General features: G+C 40.8%; 1 protein-coding gene across 2 annotated transcripts in view; it reads left to right on the forward strand.

The window, feature by feature from the left end:
* LOC139445627 (uncharacterized) overlaps nt 1–18,702 on the forward strand; it is a 45,835-nt gene that overhangs the window by 23,504 nt on the left and 3,629 nt on the right. For both annotated transcript variants that reach the window (XM_071226797.1, XM_071226798.1), the window contains 4 exons: nt 11,076–11,233; nt 13,160–13,903; nt 14,357–15,607; nt 16,905–18,302. In XM_071226797.1, coding sequence (XP_071082898.1) covers nt 11,076–11,233; nt 13,160–13,903; nt 14,357–15,607; nt 16,905–18,302 — 3,551 coding nt within the window. The remainder of the gene's footprint in view (nt 1–11,075; nt 11,234–13,159; nt 13,904–14,356; nt 15,608–16,904; nt 18,303–18,702) is intronic.

Consider the following 18,702-nt stretch of genomic DNA (forward strand, 5'->3'; position numbering starts at 1 on the left):
TATCACTGGAATGTCTGGTCCAGATAAAAAAAAATATACAGACTGTAGTAATGTCGCTAAAATATGTCTGAGAATGTCGTTAAACAATTAAATATCAAACAATTTGTTTATGACGAAGTGTAACATTTGGATCATTTAAAGAAATGTCAAGCAAAAACAGAATATATAACAAAAACTTGAGATTATCCAATCTGTGATTAACGCATTAAAACAGAAGACATGACACTACGTAGAGGCCACTATGTGTATGACATATCAGATTTCATGAGGTCATGTACGAAATGTGAGCAGATTAAACTCCAAAACAAGCCGACATACTATGTCGGCCGGGGTGATGTTAATATTGATTGTACTCTCCCAAACTCCATGTGAGCAGCCCGATGACTCCATCCTCCAGACCTGCTTTCAACGGTGCAAACCAACACAATCCAGATATACTGTAACATGATCCAACAATAGCATATGTTTATAATACCAATGTTTATATCTGGACATGTAGCGGGAACGCTAATGTCAGCGTCCAGTATCCCTTGGCGGGGTAACAAAATCTCAAATCTTTTTGTCAAATAATACACGGCTGTTTAAAATAGTATTTGATATTCGCTTATCGTTCGTGATAATTGCAAAGACCTTTTTTCTTACAAGTGCGTAAGTTTAACCCGTGGAATGCAGCTTCTTCAAACGTGGGTGATCCCTGCACTGACGGAACAACATGTTGAATAGGTCACAATGTTGTTGGTTCAAAAGCGTGCAGTTTATCATAGATATCATATAGCATTATGAAAAACCCTGCATAAACAAAGGTCGCCTATGGCTAAACAACAACCACCACGTGTGCTCCCGAAAAAGGGCTGGGGCGACAGAACTAACCACAGCATAAACACGGGTTTAAGTTGATCCCTATGTAAATCTACAATACAAACCCGGGCGCATAGCATGGATGTTGCAAGTTGTGTTTGATATATGACAGGCTCAGTGTTAGGGATGTCCTCCATGCACGCACATTGAAAATTTGGCCATATAGTGGGATTTCAGCCGCAAATCTTAATACACAAGGTGGGAATCCACGTGTTTGTTTATACCTGGTTGATAAAGTCAGGTGAGCGCTCCAAGGCCTTCTCTCTGGATCCATGTCATTTTTTGAAGCTCAAACTTTCGACTGAGAAAAACACTGAAAAATGTTATAAGAAGTAAATTTGAGTGTTTTTGTCAGCTGTTATTAACTATTTAAAACAACATCAAAACAGAGATAACCTTCTTCATACGTGTAGGTATGCTATATTTTGCTGAAAGTCTCACAGATGATTGTTTGAACTGACGACACAATAACGATGTACATTAACTCAGGGATCAGTATTTGCTATTTCATACACAGGTCTTCTTGCCAGAGCTTGTCTATTGTTATAATTCTACTTATGTTCTTATAACGTCAACGCCAACACTTATTGCTGATAATATAGGGAGTGAAATGCGATATTCTTGAAAGTGATGGTATTCGGATATGACAGTGTCCGTAGTATAGAGTCAAGAGGGGGTATGTCCTGATTAAAGAGACACAATATTATTGAACAAAAAACGTATTATATATTCAGTAGTTCAAAAATACCAATGAAGCGAATATTTCATCAGTAAATCAGGGATAATATTTCAAACTGTCATTTGTCCGGGGGTATAGGGGTACAAAATATATACTATTTCACTAATAAGAAGATGCCAGCGGATTCAGTGAGTGAGTGAGTGAGTATGGTTTTACGCCGCTTTTAGCAATATTCCAGCAATATGACCGCGGGAGACCAGAAATGGGCTTCACGCATTGTACCCATGTCGGGAATCGAACCCGTGTCTTCGGCGTGACGAGCGAACGCTTTAACCACTAGGCTACCCGACCGCCCCCTCCAGCGGATTCAGCGTCAAGCATGATATGCAAGATGACAATAACTAGTCCTTTGTGTGGTTACATCTCGATGCACACATGTCGGGAAGCATTGCTTGAATGCTCCTCCTCTCGAAAGGAGGTGTTTGATGAAGAACAATGGGAATTGGCAGTTCTAAGTTTGATGTCATCTTGTGCACATCTTGTCAGATAATGCATTCAGCAAACAGTTTATTCACACCTGTGTCGTGTTAACTTGAGACCATTGTGTCCAAGTTACTGTCACAATCCCATTCTGCACTTCTCGCTCACACCAGAAACATCCATTGCGATATAAATACATCTCGGTAAAAACACCAAACTGACAACACAGTAAAACACTTCTCGTGGCATGCCGACCGCTGCACGGCATGTCGTTAGCCTATTCCCGGTATTCATCCGAAGAAAGGTGTTCATTGAAAGTGCAAAGATTCCTCACAGAATGCCTTGGGGTCTTCCCCGTGGCCAGGATGCCTAGATGCCTAGGTCTGGGTATTCAGGCATGCCTAGGATACAGACTCCCGACTCAGGCATTGTCGTGATCTCGTTACAGCACGTGAAGGTTACGAGACTTGGGTATTGGAATTAGCGCGTTATGGACAGGGCTTGAATCGCTGCGAGAGATGAAGTGTCTTGGCAGAGTGGCATGTTAGGCAGCAAACAGATCAACTGTGACGTTAAGTCAAGGTTTCTTCTCCTTTAGAAGATGCAATATTTGACAACGGTGCCCGAATTCACACATTCCCGTACATTAATCCGGGGATTTTATGATTGAGGTCTCTGTTCCGATGGCGTCAGGATACTGCATCTAATTGAACATGATTAGGTTCGTATGTTGACCGCTAACAGTATTTCTGTTACATCACGGCGTATCAGTTTAATGTGGCAAAGTCGTAGTACCAGTCGTAGACGTCATACAGTCAAGTGAAGTCCATGTGTAATGTGCTGATATCATGGTACTTGTAGGCTTTACTGAAATGGTCTTTCTCCACACCAAGATGACCCTTCATGACATGACTGAAATACTGTTCAAAACTACGTGATACAAAGTAGAGATAATTTATGGATAACAACTTCTTTATAGAGGCCACTAACGGGATCGGGTGGTCAGGCTAGCTGACTTTGTTGATGCATGTCATTGTATCCCAATTGCGTGGATCGATGCTCATGATGTCAATCACTGGATTGCCTGGTCCAGACTCGATTACTTACAGACCGCCGTCATATAGCTGGAATATTGCTGACAAACAACAAACAAACAAACAAGCTCCGCCACAAGACCACGGAGGCGGTCAATTTTCTATTTGAATTATTTCAGAATGTTTACTTGGTATAGTAAGGCGATATGTATTCCAACAAGTCTCATTTGAGCAGCGTCCAGTACAGTGAATAGTTATTGCTAAGCGCCGCATCTTCAATCGTGTCACTACATAATGTTTCAAAATGGATTTTATACACACATATAATTCATTACCACGACGCATAACAAACATCGTCAAATCAACCAACATTTCTTTCATCAGTTATTCTCACAAGTACAAAGCTCTTATTAATAACCTACGGCGCAGCTTGACACTCAACATGTCCATAGTGGAAACTACACACAATGCACACTGTTATATCGACTAGCTATATAGCAGCCAGTCCCGTGTGTTACAAGGGAGGTTGGTAACACGTGGTGGTTGTAGGTCATCTTAAGAAACTAGTGATGTGAATAGTGTAACCGAGGGAGTCTTGAATTGTTATTTACTGGTATTGTCGAGTGTACAGTTGTTGATTTTTATTATATCTCCCGAGACATGTGGTATTCATAAGATTCTTCCTACGTATACACACTGCAAGGTATACTGCACAAATTTTGTTAAGGATATTTCTATTATTCCGTGACACTCAACCTGATACTACTAAATACAGTAAACTACGATTATAACGAACTCTAAGGGACTACTAGTTTTAGTTCGTTATACCGTAGTTCGTTATAAGCATATATACAGCATAACCACAGCAAATAGTCGGGACTAAAAAGTAAGTTCGTTATATCCGTCAGTTCGTTATAAACGTGTTCGTTATAACTGTAGTTCACTGTATGTCCATCACAAATTTAGTAGTTTTTTTCAATTATATTACACATGTAAGAGATGCTCATGAAATAGAAAGTGTCGCGGATAAATACAAGACTGAGGCGGTGCTTGGGCGTCTGAATGCGCGTATGAAGACGTTACACATCTATTTTCCGAAATAGCCAATAATCGATTTTCTTTTAGTCAAATCATAAATTTATCTGTGACGTGTACGTCCTTATGTTATAAGCAAATTTTCCCTCGATACATGTACATTTTGTCGATTGTATTCTTGAATAACGCTACGAGAGAAACAATGGACAGTCGGTCCTGGTTTACCGTTCCTGTGTAACCATAAGATTATAGATTTCGAATGTGTAACTAAATGTCGTGTGTCTATTCATTGATAATGAAATCATTTCAGATTATATGTACTATTAAACTATAACATCAAAGTTTAATATCCAATACTTCGTTTTAGAAATAGTATGTCTAAGGTATTTTATGTATCGATATTTATTTGATGTTATTTATGAAATTCCTTTCATCGTATGTTTTTTATCAGTCTTCGAAAAAACCTAAAGTATATAACATTATCCCCTGGTTTGACAAATCATTGTCAAACATTCAACAACAATCCGATTTTTATATCATCTGATAGTTGATAAGAATATAAGCGACAAAACTCTTTCCCTATTCAAAAGAAATGTCTGCCAACAGCAGAGTGAGTGAGTGTTGTTTTACGCCACTTTTAGCAATATTCCAGCAATATCACGGCGGGGGGCACCAGAAATGGGCTTCACACATTGTACCCATGTGGGGAATCGAACCCGGGTCTTCTGCGTGACGAGCGAACGCTTTAACCACTAGGCTACGAGTGTACGATTGCGATGATGATATATCATGAGCATGTGTTTATGAATCATTATGAAACAGTGATGATACCAAGTGTTCGGGAGAATCCGACTTTATCCTGCCCCATCGGCGGCACTTGTCACAAACACATGCAACGGCACGTCATCTGTTCACCTGAAAAAAGACGAACAGTCAGATGATACACAAGCATTTTTTTAAGAAACGTTATCTTTAAATGACGGTCATATATGAAACACGTCAACGCCAGAGAATAACTATTTTAGTGTAAACAGATTCCACGGGGCGTAAAAAACAAAACTGTAGTGAAATTTATATAAAAGAACCACTGAAACTTATGAATTTACGTTTTTAATGATTTATATATTTCAACATTTACAACACAAAATTATTTATACCGACAGAAGAACTTACTGAGAGGAACACGTGGAATTTTCTGAGACACGTTTCAAGATATTAAGATCTCTGACCTGAACTGGCAAATAAACTAAATACATTGCTTGGATGTCTATAAGATGCCTTAATGGATCTATGACAATATCAGATTCGCGATCATGTTTGTACATGTGGAGTTTAGCATTAAGCTTCACTGTCATCAAGGCGCTGCCCTTGCTTGACCGCTGTCCGTCATTGATTGTCCACACGTGTCTTAAGCTGGACGTGGAAGTTGAACTATGGTGGACATACCCTTGACTGTCCCGGGCACAGTGACCATCCCACTGCAGACGGTCTGGTGGCTACTAGTGGTCAAATAGTCACGATAAACAACAGAGAAAAGGACCCATTGTTGGGGGAGCGGTGACGACAAACCCTGTTGACGCTAAGTGATGGGAAACTTGTCACAAACACTAGCTGATACCTTTTGGGTTAAACGTACGTTACAAACAAAATAACATATTCTGAATAGTGATTATCATGAAATACAGATGTGTACAACTTGTAAGATGCATTTGTTCCTTTAGTTAAAGATATGTGAGGGTTTCAGGACGTGTTAAAGTGGTCTCAAATATTTACAAACAAAATCATTACACGCGTTTAGCTGCTTTGGGACATGGTCGTGCTGGGACGAATGTGTGTTTTGGAACACTGTCGTAATACTATTTAGATTACGTTAAATTATCACTAAAACATTGAAATTTCAATCAACCATTTGGGTATGTTTAACGTACATGTATTACATCAGTGTAAAATAAAATGCATCTGATGGGTGAAACGTTGACCAACATCTAGTGTTTGAAATGAACATATCGTAACGAAAAATATTAGTTGTTAAATTATTTTAATCAAAAATTAATAAAAAGGAGCAATGATACTCTCTTCATGATACTGCAGAAATCTAGACTTGCCAAACATTATAGACTTGCATGGGCTGTATTTGATATATTTGTATCAGGGCCTGTAAGACAGACTAGGGTTAAACGCTAATTTATCAACAGCGCTGATTAACAGCACCCAGTCGGATTGGTTTAATGAGTAATTAACAAAGGAATAATCTAGAAACGAGATACACAATTTCCAGCATCTGACTTCACGATTTCCTTGTGTCATCACTGATTGTCAGTGATCCGTTCTTGTAATTGTCACCGCTATGTCGCCCTTTACACCCCGTGGAATCTGTTTTGGCGGATAATCGGGATGATGATTATTTTTTTACGTTAACATTATATATTTACAACCAGTAACATTCCAACAATTTCTATCACCGATCTTATTCAATCATATATTTTAGCTTTCATTATATAGCTCAGTGATGACGTCGTATTTGCTTTTCCTTACGTCATAGTGGGCTCTACAACCGTTTCGTCTTTGGTTTTTCACACATAAATGAAAGATTAGATATCCATATGTCACACAACCAATATACTTTTATATTTTATTACCTTCCTTGATGTTCTTTAAAATACCCAAATGTTCGGCATCCGTCATAAACATGTATTGTTTGTTTGTTTGTTTTTTGTTTAACACTCACTCAGCAATATTCCAGCTATATGACGGCGGTTTGTAAATAATCGCGTCAATTCAGTGATTGATATCATGAGCATCGAGTCACGCATCTGGTATATCATGACATGCATCAACCAAGTCACTGAGCTTGATCACTTGATCCATTAAGTCGTACTTTTACATAGGTAGACATATGCACATATGTTTTCTCCGTAGCAATAATGAACATAAAAAATGCAATATGCTATGAGGTTGAACTAGTTCAGAGTAATATAGCTGCCACACGGTTGTCGCCCTGGCAGCATTCAGACTATACTATATATATTGATTTAAACATGATTATATTCAGAAACACGCGATCATTATGTTATATTCTGTTTATCACCATCTATCGCAACAGGTTTCACAATTGATTATTCACAACTGTATACGACCTGGGCCCACTTGCACAAAGCGATCTTAGCGCTAAGATGATCGTAACTCCCATACTTTAACATAGGCTTACAATAGTCTTAGCGCTAAGATCGCTTTGTGCAAGTGGACCCTGAACTGGTTCAGTTCACATCGAATCAATTGTTTACCATACGAGTAGAGCAAAACAAAATGGCGTCATCGAAGGATTTACAAAATCCACTGACATCATGTATTCGTAATCACATACGGAATAAACAACAACTTTAACGCCAACATAAAACAAGTGTCAAAATAAATATTACATATCAACGGTAGTCAAACTTCCCCTTTACTTAAACCAAACCATCCATTAATTCTTCCTGAATAACACTTCACGACACTGTTTTATACCATTCCTGAACAGATGCTGTATTTCAAGCATGCTAGACACCTGGAAGTTTTTTAACCGTGGTCGATTTCAGCGTTAAACACCCACACACCAAGACACACTGAAGCAAAGACCTCAGTCGATCCTCATGTCAAACAGCTTGAGTTCAGGTTGGCAGTGAGCTATGAGGTGTTTTCCAGGTAGAATCTATGACCGGTATTAACCAAGGCCTCCTTTAATTGTCCTGACTCACGGAAGGGAAGCATGTTGTTTGTGGAATCTGGTATTGAGAGTTGTGGCATTGGACAAGAGAATTTGCCTTAATTGCATTACCGGTGGGACCTTGAATTTCAAACACCGTTTAGTTTCGTGTGTTGTCCAAATGCATCATTGGTGGTTTGGAAACGCGTGTTTCAAGTGCCATTGTATGGTAGTTAATGTGTGATTTGAACCGTTTTGTCACTTGTCTCATTTAGTTATCCAGAGCTTGAGTATACTTTGTAAATCGTCACATGTACGTGATTATTTTAGGACTTTGGGAATCATATAAATATAACGGTACAATGTTTCTTGGTGCATTTTTTTGGTTAAAAAAAATGTTAAAATATTTGGCAAAAGCCTAATTTTTGTGAGCGTGGACGACATTGTCCTGTGTTTATTGATGCCAACATTACTCCAATCGTTGTCAGCAGCATGTAACCTGTCCTCTCACTAGAGACTCAGTGCTGGGGAAATGTAGGGGGCATAGTCATTGGCGTTCGTGCATCTTTTTCCTTGATGTATCAACAGTAATTAATGTGCAGACATTCCGTTCATTTCGTGTCAGTTTCAGCTGGCATGCCTTGATACACGCATTACACTAACTTCATGTCTCGTCATCTATTATAGATATACACCGTACCCACGTTAGTTTCTGCTTATTCATCCACATCGTATATATGTATGCATGCACGTCGTGTATATTTTCGAGGATATGCATGCACGTCGTGTATATTTCAACTGACATGAGTGCACATAGTGTATATTTTCAAGTGCATACATGCACGTCGTGTATATTTCCAAGGATATGCATGTACGTCGTGTATAATTCAATTGATATGCATGTACGTCGTGTAAAAAAAATTGATATGCATGTACGTCGTGTATATTATTTTCAAGGATATGCATGTACGTCGGGTATATTTCAAATGACAGGAGTGCACATCCTGTATTTTTCAAAGGACATCCATGCACATCGTGTATATTTCACTGATGTGCATGCAAGTAGGTTATATTACAAATGAAATGCATATATGTACATCGTGTATATTTCACTGATATGAATGCACATCGTGTTTCAAAAGATATGCATGCATATCGTGTATTTTTCAAATCATATGTAAGCATATCGTGTTTATTTCAAATGATATGTATGCATATCGTGTACATTTCAAATGATATGCGTGTCTACCGTGTACATTTCAAATGATATGCGTGTCTACCGTGTACATTTCAAATGGAGTGCATGTACATTATATACATTGTCAGGGTCATTTTATCCAAGGGTATACATGCTGCTGATAAAGTAGGACACGCTCACGTGTTTCGCCAAGACCTAGTCTCACCAGCTGGAGCGTAGGTTTCTACAGCGTCCCTAGCTTGTTTCAAGTGTAGTTGCTCAGCTTTGTTTCATTAACTGGATAATGTGTCTGCAGTAAGTGGTGCACATCTGCCATGTCAAGGTGGGTCTATCAGCTGGTAGCATCCTTCTCATCAGGGGATGTTTCTCATCACGTCAAGGTGGGATTGCTCCGGCAGTTGTGCTGACCTGGCAGATATCTCGAGCAATACCACACTCGCCACACATAGGACTAATCAATGTAGACCAACTTACGCCAATAACATTGGAACTATATCTCAGTGTTACACCAAAGTCACTAATTAAAACATCTAGAACTAGAATTGAAGGAGGTATGTAAATATATAACGTCGTGTGGAGAGGGGATGGTGTAGATTAATATCTCGGTCCACACTTCTTTTGAAAATATAAATTGCCAATGCGAGAGAATAACCAGTTTAGATTAACCACCAAAACAGGTTAGAATTTGACATATGGGGCAAATAGCTGTGAAATTTATAGGAATGGACCACTATAAATAAGTGATGACACCACGTGTTCGCGAAAAGGGTTAGCATGTCCTGCCCTACCGGTAGTACCCGCCATTCACACAATTTGCATAGCAAATCAATTATTACTTCTGCCATGGACATTTATGAACTGAACATTAAATAAACTGTTATGGTTTGTATATTATGAAAAACACAAGTTGATTCGCATTGCTTCAGTGACATTTAGGAGATTTAGTTGTGACAGAGCTACTTCCTCACACTACTAGCGCCGATAAAGAGAGTTTCGGAATGATCTCAAAAATATATTTGAATGAAGCAGGCTTGTTTTTGTCATTTGGAATAGGCTGTTAACGAATACAACAAGTACAATAATTGACACACAAACAGTGTCTTGCAATTAGGACCATCGGCCAGCAGTGTTAATACCATACAAGTGGTATGAATAATATGCCCCATTTCCGCAACGCTCTTTACACTCCAGTGGCTTTTGAATCACCCTTTTAATATCACACCCCAGGTAACCAAGCATGGTCTGTATCCTTCGATCTCCTCTCCCACGGATATAAATAGGTTTAATATCACACGCTGGTGTCCTGTATGAGAAAATTGTTCGGACGTAACAAAGAGACGTTCTATCTAAATCCATATTAAATAATTACACGGCGAGGCCATGTCGACTGCGCCTATCTAATAATTTAACTTACTGGGTAAATTTCAGTGTTGTGTAATCATCTGTGTCATGACTATTGCTGGAATGTAAAGGAAGGAACATAATTTTGAAAGTATATAAGGCGTGCCCAGCGCAGGTGAAATATTCTGGTTGTGTATCGAGGATCTGGTTTCATCCAACACCTTATCTATATCAATAGGAAGTTTGTAAATACCCGTCTCGTCACTACAAGGAATGGCTTCTAGGGATCATCGATTATGCAAGTGGACTTGTACATTTCAGTCGCCTTGTTGTGCATTTCAGCCACATATACCGTTAGACGAGATTGACAGTATTGGATATGAAAACATACTGTTTGCCTAAATCCCTCTGATGCTTTCATTCAACAGACCAGCGACAATAGCTGTCTTCTCTTTCAATACAGATGCAAGGCCACTGTTAGTCATATGGTATTGAACGCGCAGAGATCAAGGATGCTGATCTTTCCTCTTTGACTTGAAATTAGATACCCCCTGGATAAATATGTGCTCTCCACACAAGTTTAGTTCAAGACGCAATGAATGTCTTGGGGATTTATAATTAAGATGTATGTTGTGAGTTTTCTATTATATGTTTCGTTTCTTAGAAAACCGTTATTGAACTATATTCATAATATAATATACTATTCATCTCTATTCTGTATTTACGGAAACATATTTTATTAACACATATGTTCTTACGTTCTAGGCGTTATCACGTATACTTCCCCTGGTGTGACGTCAGCAGTGAATGGTATCCTACGTCACTTGAATGTGCTGAACATTGACATAACCGATGACGTCATGTCGTGCCGTGAAGATAGCAGCTGCGTCAGTATGTCTATTGCGTCAAGAGCAAAGTCGGAGGTAAGAATAAATAATTTTATTACGGTGAAACCGCGTTAATCTGAATCGTATGGTTCCCAGTTGTAACGTCCGTGTAATCGAGTGTTTTTTAACAGTTACTCCTTTTGAGTAGTTTATGTAGATGTTGCCAGCAGAAATGAGTGAGTGAGTATGGTTTTACTCCGCTTTTAGCAATATTCCAGAAATATCATGGCGGGGGGCACCAGAAATGGGCTTCACATATTGTACCCATGTCGGGAATCGAACCCGGGTCTTCGGCGTGACGAGCGAACGCTTTAACCACTAGGCTTCCCGACAGCCCCGTCAGCAGAAATGAAGGGGGTTCCGATTAACAAGGTTTTACTGTACCAATAAGTTTTGTTTCAAATACCTTGTAACTATCAGACTGGCGACAATGACAACACCTGTGACATGTTATCAATACCTAAACTGATAAATACACCTGCAATGGTACAAGTATCAAGTATTCAATTCTATTTTTCTAAAAATGTTTCAGTACAATTTTATCCTCTAGGCAATTGCTTCCCCGTCATCAAGTAGTAAATATACACCCGTATTTTCCACAAAGTGTATCTCATTAACGTGTCGAATTCTTAAATTTCCAAGATGGCAGGTGGACGAAAGTCCTCCTTATCTTCTGTACAGTGTAAATTCTGCAGCAACCATTGCAAGGTTAAGATCAGGTATGAGGAAGTACGGGATACACCTGGAATGCACCCTTGATACGTTTTATCCGAGAAAAAAGAAACAACGACTGAAAAACACAATGACAATGTCTTTGTTACTGTTAAGTGTGTTTGCCGTGTTAATGGCAAAGGTAGATCCCTTGTAACCAATCTGCCAACGCACAGTACAGTATCTGTATCCACAGGAGCCCTTATATGGATGTAAAACGTATCAGTGAACCGTCGGATAGGTTTAAGTGGCCTGTGTGTCTGATCCTGACTCATTGCTTAGTAATATAGTACGAGCTATTGTTAAATTTATAGTTCACGATCTTCGGATTTCGTTTAAAAAGACGAATTATCCCTTGGCTTGATGGCTTTTCACTGTGAGGAGTTGTTGGGGCACAGTTGGCTTGTTGGAAGACAAAGGGTGTGTGTGGATTGTTAGAGGACAGTGAGGGTGTATGTGTGGATTGTTAGAGGACAACGAGGGTGTTACGTGTGGATTGTTAGAGGACAGTGAGGGTGTATGTGTGGATTGTTAGAGGATATTGAGAGAGTGTACGTGTGGATTGTTAGAGGAAAGTGAGGGTGTATGTGTGGATTGTTATGGGACAGTGAGGGTGTGTGTGTGGATTGTTAGGGGAAAGTGAGGGTGTACGTGTGGATTGTTAGAGGAAAATTAGGGTGTATGTGTGGATTGTTAAAGATCAGCGAGGGTGTACGTGTGGACTGTTACACACACTGACCTAACCACTATATATTGTGTCGCATTTTAAGCATTTCGGTCTCGGGCAATGATGCATTCTGAAAACATCAGTGTATTTGAAATACTTGCTTGTTTCACGAGATACAACAAAACTAGTATCATTGGGATTAATATGTCTGTCCGGAGACCCATTTCAAATTACATATGACACTAAAGCTCTACGCTCTGTATCAATCACCCGATTTCTTACCAATGCCCGATGAAGGGTGAGTGAATGAATGTTGTTTTAGACCACAATCAGTACAGTCAGATACGTTGGCCACAACTAATTTCTGTTTTTGGGATTGTATGAATTTCCCCAGCATGGTCCTTGGAATGCCCAAATATTATATTCAGTTCTTTTTTATGAGGTATTTGCCATTATCAACAGAAACAAATTCAACGAACAATAATGAGTTAGTCGTAGCCCTGACGACACCCACAACATACTGTTCATTGCCTTGTTCAGAAGAATAGAACAGACATTGTATATACACACGTATATCTTTTCAGGCAGTGCTCGAGCTTACAAGACATCTCAACTGGACCTATGTGACCACCTTCTCACTCCCCAACACCCGGGCCTTAGCCGAGGAGCGTCTTTTTGCAGACATGATCTCCATTGATAAAGCGTGCTTGTCCGGACGCCATGTTCTCAGCAACGTGCAAGACATTACGAGCGCTGTCTCCCGAAGCAACTCGAACGGAATTGTTGTCTTCACTGGAGATGCAACTCTTGACGGTGTCTTTACCCTCACCCTTGAAGCACCAAAGACTGCAATACTTGTATCTAAAGAATTATTATCAAGTAGACATGACCAAGACAGATACATCGAAGTAACGAATGAACCTGTAAACCTTGAGGATTTTGATAACTACCTCAAAACATTTACGGATAATACAACCTTACAATGGATTCGAGACACTAGTTATTTCCAAGGAACGTGTTTAGTGGCAGGAAGTGACGTAACAGCCATGATATCCTCCTGCATGAAATCAGAATCAAGTGCCGGGTCTTTGGCAATGTCGGACGCAGTAGGGGTGGTCAGCGGGGCGCTTGCGACCGCAGTGAATATGTCCTGCTCGCAATATGATGTTCTGACGTGTCCTGCATTGTCCATGGCCGTTACGCCAGTGACCCTCAGACAACGTGCTCGTTATACACAGAGGTCTGGAGAGCATGAACACCTGTTGGTGGAACAGAATACACAAGTTATAATTGCTACTACATCTTCGTGGCCCGTGAACCTGACAGAGGTGCGTTGTAGTAGGGAATCCTATTCTTAAAGACCTCAGCATTATTGGCTCAAGTTTTTCACCAAAAATGTGAAAACATATAATATATATCAAAATTAAACACAGACAAAATACCATTTTAATGCCTCGTGGGATGATAGAATAACACTTAATATATTAAAATTAAACACAGACAAAATACCATTTTAATGCCTTGTGGAATTATAGAATTTCGTTAATATATCAAAATTACACAAAGTTCCATTTTAATGCCTCGTGTCTTCAGATCAATTATATATGTATCTAAAATATCCAATGAATCGTATGCAATAATTAAGGAATCTTGCAAAATGGATTGAAATTTGATCTTAAATGAAAGGGTGAAAGGATAAAACATGTCTCAGTTCGATGCATGCGGGAAAGGCACTATCCATGCCTCATGTCTTGGATCTCATGGTTTTCTTTGTTCTGTAGGTCCAGACGAAGCATGGCCGTCTCCGACTTCCGCTGTCCCTGCCCGAGATCTTCTACAACTCACACTGTCACGGCTTCTGCTCCGAGTGTGTCAAGTGCAAGCCACTGATAACGTCCAATGAGAGAGTCGTGGTCCAAGAGGGAACTCTGTACATCGTCGGAGTATTTCCCATCCACAAGTCAACATCCGGTGTAGCATGCGCAGATCCCAACATTCCAGGATTTCGAGCAGCTCAGGCGTTCACTGCGGCAGTTGGTCAAATCAACTCAACAGGTCTCACGAAGGATCTACCGGCTGGTGTATCAATTGGATGGGTTATGTTCGACTCTTGTGGCGACACGACCTGGTTTGAGAGAAAGCATCATGAGATTGACACATGCTTGTATAAATATAAGGATGCCAACGAAAAAGATGTCATTGTTCAGCCAGCGAGAACAATTGCCTATATCAATCTCGATGGAAACAGAAACCCACGAACTTCATCGCCAACAGCAATTGTATCAAATTACGGTATCGGTATGAATGGGGAGGCTGCTCAATATTACACCGAAGCAGTCATATCTACTCTTCTTAAAGTGAAATGGACATATGTATCCCTCATACATTCAAACGACGACCATTCATCCAACATGTTGGACCTTCTGAACCAGAAACTTCCCAAAACACCGATCTGTGTCGACAGGGTGTATAACATCTCCAAGGCAGTACCAGCATCCAGTGCTATGAGGAAAGCAACAGCTGACACTGACACTGTCATCCTCCTCACGAACACCACTGACACCGAGATCCTCCTAGCGAGTCTGTCACCAAGTGGGAGAAAGTATCGCCTGGTGATGTTCACATGGAACGTGGGAGTACTCTCTGGCATGAATCTCAGCTCCGTCGTGGAGGAGACTCTCGTCGTGTGGCCTAAATCAGTGACAAGTTCCCTCGATGACGTAATGGACATGTCTGGTAATCCATGGTTCGAAGGTTTTCAAGGGTCTACAAACATCTCATCCAGTTCCAAGTTCTTTGCAGCTCAAGAAATGGCTGAATCCTCTCTTATATTTGATGCGGTCAGTGCTCTTGCTAGGCAGATTAACTCGGCCTACACAATGCTGTGTCCCAGCAGGGACGGTCTTTGTGATGCATTCGCTGACTTTGAGAATGTGAAGTCACACATCCAATCACAAGACAATGCTATTCGGGCACAGTATGAAATCTCTGTTCAACATTTTCTCATCGACGGAACAATTTTATCTAAAAAGGTAAGAACAGGGTTTATGCAATAATAATATTTGCTCATGTGTCCCTCATGTTTTAAGGACTTCTAAACGTTGACTAATTTCCTCAATTGGAGCTAAACAAAGATCTCTCCACGAATAGTTAGATCTGTTACGAATAACATACACAGAATCTCACCCGAGTTTCTTTTGACATCAAATATTTCAACACGAGTTGATAAAAGTGAGAAAACTCCGAGGCTTGCCGATATATTTGATATCAAAAGACACGAGGGTGAGATTTTATTTATCATCCAACATCAATCTTCCAACTTTTTCAGTTTGTAGACAGTAATAAGCAGTGTCTTAAGTGTAAAAAGTACTGCTAACAGCTTCAGTAGCAGAGCCATTAGTGATTTCGATTGTGACGTCATGGTAACAAGGACGTCACAATGTTTGGAAAGCATTGTGATGCAATTTCATTACAGAAATATCTACAGTGTAGATATATAGAATACTTAACTCGCCCCCGTGTAATACGAATTTTATGAAACGAGTGAATAGTTCTTGTATCAGAGGAGCGAAAGCGAGTCAGATACCACTACTATTCACGAGTTTCATAAAATTGGTTTTACACGGGAGCGAGTTTAGTATTTTATGTATGACTTGCCATAAATAAGGTTTTTAGAATTATACTGTTGAGTGTGAATAGGCTGGCACCTACACGATCCACGACATAATCCAAGTGAGTTTAACAGAATAATATTTCAAACACGTCAAAAGTTAAAACGTATGAATTTAATACCATACAACGGCCCATCTTTAGAATTCAGGAGTCCGTTCCACAAAATTATCGTAGTGCTAAGGTTATCGCAACTCACATACGTTAACTGAGGCTAACGACTGTCGTTGCGCTACATTACGATCGCCTAGTGGAACGGGGCCTTGCACCTCAAAGTTTACAATCACGTCACAATATCCGATGACGTAACTTGTGGATTTTGTTGCAAGATCCATCCGCGAAACAATGCCATGTGACTTCAGCCTAGCAACACGGATGCTGGGGTCATCGAGTGTGCATAAGTCATCTCAGTGATCTATCATCTCCACGAACAATGTCGTTGAATAAGCTAAGGAATGTTGAGAGCTTTCAATATTTGTTCGTGAAACGTGTTCCGAGAGTACATAAGCACGTCTTTTGGTATTACACAATGTGTAATACAGCTATATATTTATTAAGCGGGTGATCTCTTCACGGGCAAGTAATACATCGCTTGATCTCACCCAAGCGATATCTCCTGTGGGAGTCAGTTGTGGATGATAAAATGGTGTATCGTTTCAGATCGGCACAGTTGGAACAGACGGCGACGCCAAACTCATCTTGGACGGAACAGCAGTTCTTCCTCACTCGAGCGAATGTGAAGGATGGTGTCCAAGATGTCAGCGCTGTCAGGGGGAACCTTCTCCTACAAACAGATCTCTTTATCTACCTGGTGATGTCATAGTAGCGGGAGTCCTCCCCCTCAGGAACAGCGACAAAGGAGGTCTGCAGTGTGGGGGGCTGTCCACATCAGTTGAATCCGAACAGGTGGTTGAAGCATTCATGTTTGCAGTGGAGACCTTCCCCAGCCGCTACCCGTATCTCCTGCCCAATGTGAAAGTTGGGGGTCTGGTGATTGACTCCTGTTCAGATGCAAACACCGCAGTTCAGAAGGTTGTGAATTTTGAGACGTGCACGACAACGTTCAACACCAACGCTGATGCTCCTCCTCATCCTTCCCAGACTCTCGGCTACCTTCTCCACGGCAGCCAGGGTGATGTGCAACAGTTAGAGCAGTGTGTGTCCGCAGTCGATAAGTTAGCAGTAGCCACTGTATCAGATTGGGGACAAAGTAGCACCAACACAAAGTCTTACTTAACCATTGACTACGAAGCCAGAAGCGAGGTATCAGCCATTGTGCAAACATTAACCTTCCTTAACTGGACTCAGGTAGTATTAATCATTTCTGACAAGGACGTTTTCAGATTGAAGTCAGACCTTCTTTTATCTCAAACCGCTGCGAAGTCAATCTGTGTCTCTAAACTTGTACGGTTTAATGGAACAATCCTCAGCTCATTACAATACGCAACAAGCCAGCTTACCCTAACTGGATTTGTTCCCATAGTAGTGATGGCATCGAAAGAAGACACTGTGCGCCTGTTCCAGGAAGGCAGCATAAAGAGAGTTCCACGTACATGGCTCATAAGCACATCGGCTGCAGACTGGTCAGTCCTCAGTGACCTGAACGTCCCCACAGGCACACTCCTCTTGGACAGAAACGGGAAACAGAGTCCCGCCTTCGCCGACTTCTACTCCAGCATGATGGTAAGACAGAACGCTTCAGCTTGGTGGCAACAGTACTGGGAGGACAAGAGCAGATGTTCTCTCACCGACACATCTCCGTTTCTGCAACCGTGCTCGACATCCTCCGATGAGAGACCGATTCCTTCCCAGCTTGCCACGAGGATCATACTCGGTGTTGACGTCATACTGCACGCGGTGCACAATCAGTACGTGACGTTGTGTGACCAGAAGAAGGGGTTCTGTCGGCGCTTCGCTGATGAGGGTGTTGGACGAGTCTCAGCTTCGGCTAAAGCCGTGGCATTTGAGTTTGAGGACGAAATTGTCAAGTTTGCGGAATCGGGGAAGTTGGTGTCATCGTACAGCCTCCTCAGTGTACATCCACGGGGACGAGTGAAGGTATGTAGAGGACAGGTTTGAAACTACTCTCAAATCTTTCTAAATATTACATAAAAATAAGGCGAGTATGCTTGTCGTAAGAGGCGACTAACTGGATCGGGTGGTCAGGCTCGCTGACTTGGTTGATGCATGTCATCGTATCCCAATTGCGTGGATCGATGCTCAGGATGTCAATCACTGGATTGTCTGGCCCAGACTGGATTATTTACAGACCACCGTCATATAGCTTGAATATTGCTGAGTGTGGCGTTAAGAAGCAAATAACAACATTATGATGCTGGGCTTCGCCTGTGTACAAGATAAGATTTGGGCTTATTTACCTTAAAACACAGTGGAACCCCGTTAATCCAGACACCCTATATTCCGGACGATTACTGTTATATGATGACTAATGAACCCC

This window comes from Haliotis cracherodii, unplaced genomic scaffold (genome assembly GCF_022045235.1).
Source record: "Haliotis cracherodii isolate W230 unplaced genomic scaffold, xgHalCrac1.p SCAF_6, whole genome shotgun sequence".
Classification (NCBI taxonomy): Eukaryota; Metazoa; Mollusca; class Gastropoda; order Lepetellida; family Haliotidae; genus Haliotis; species Haliotis cracherodii.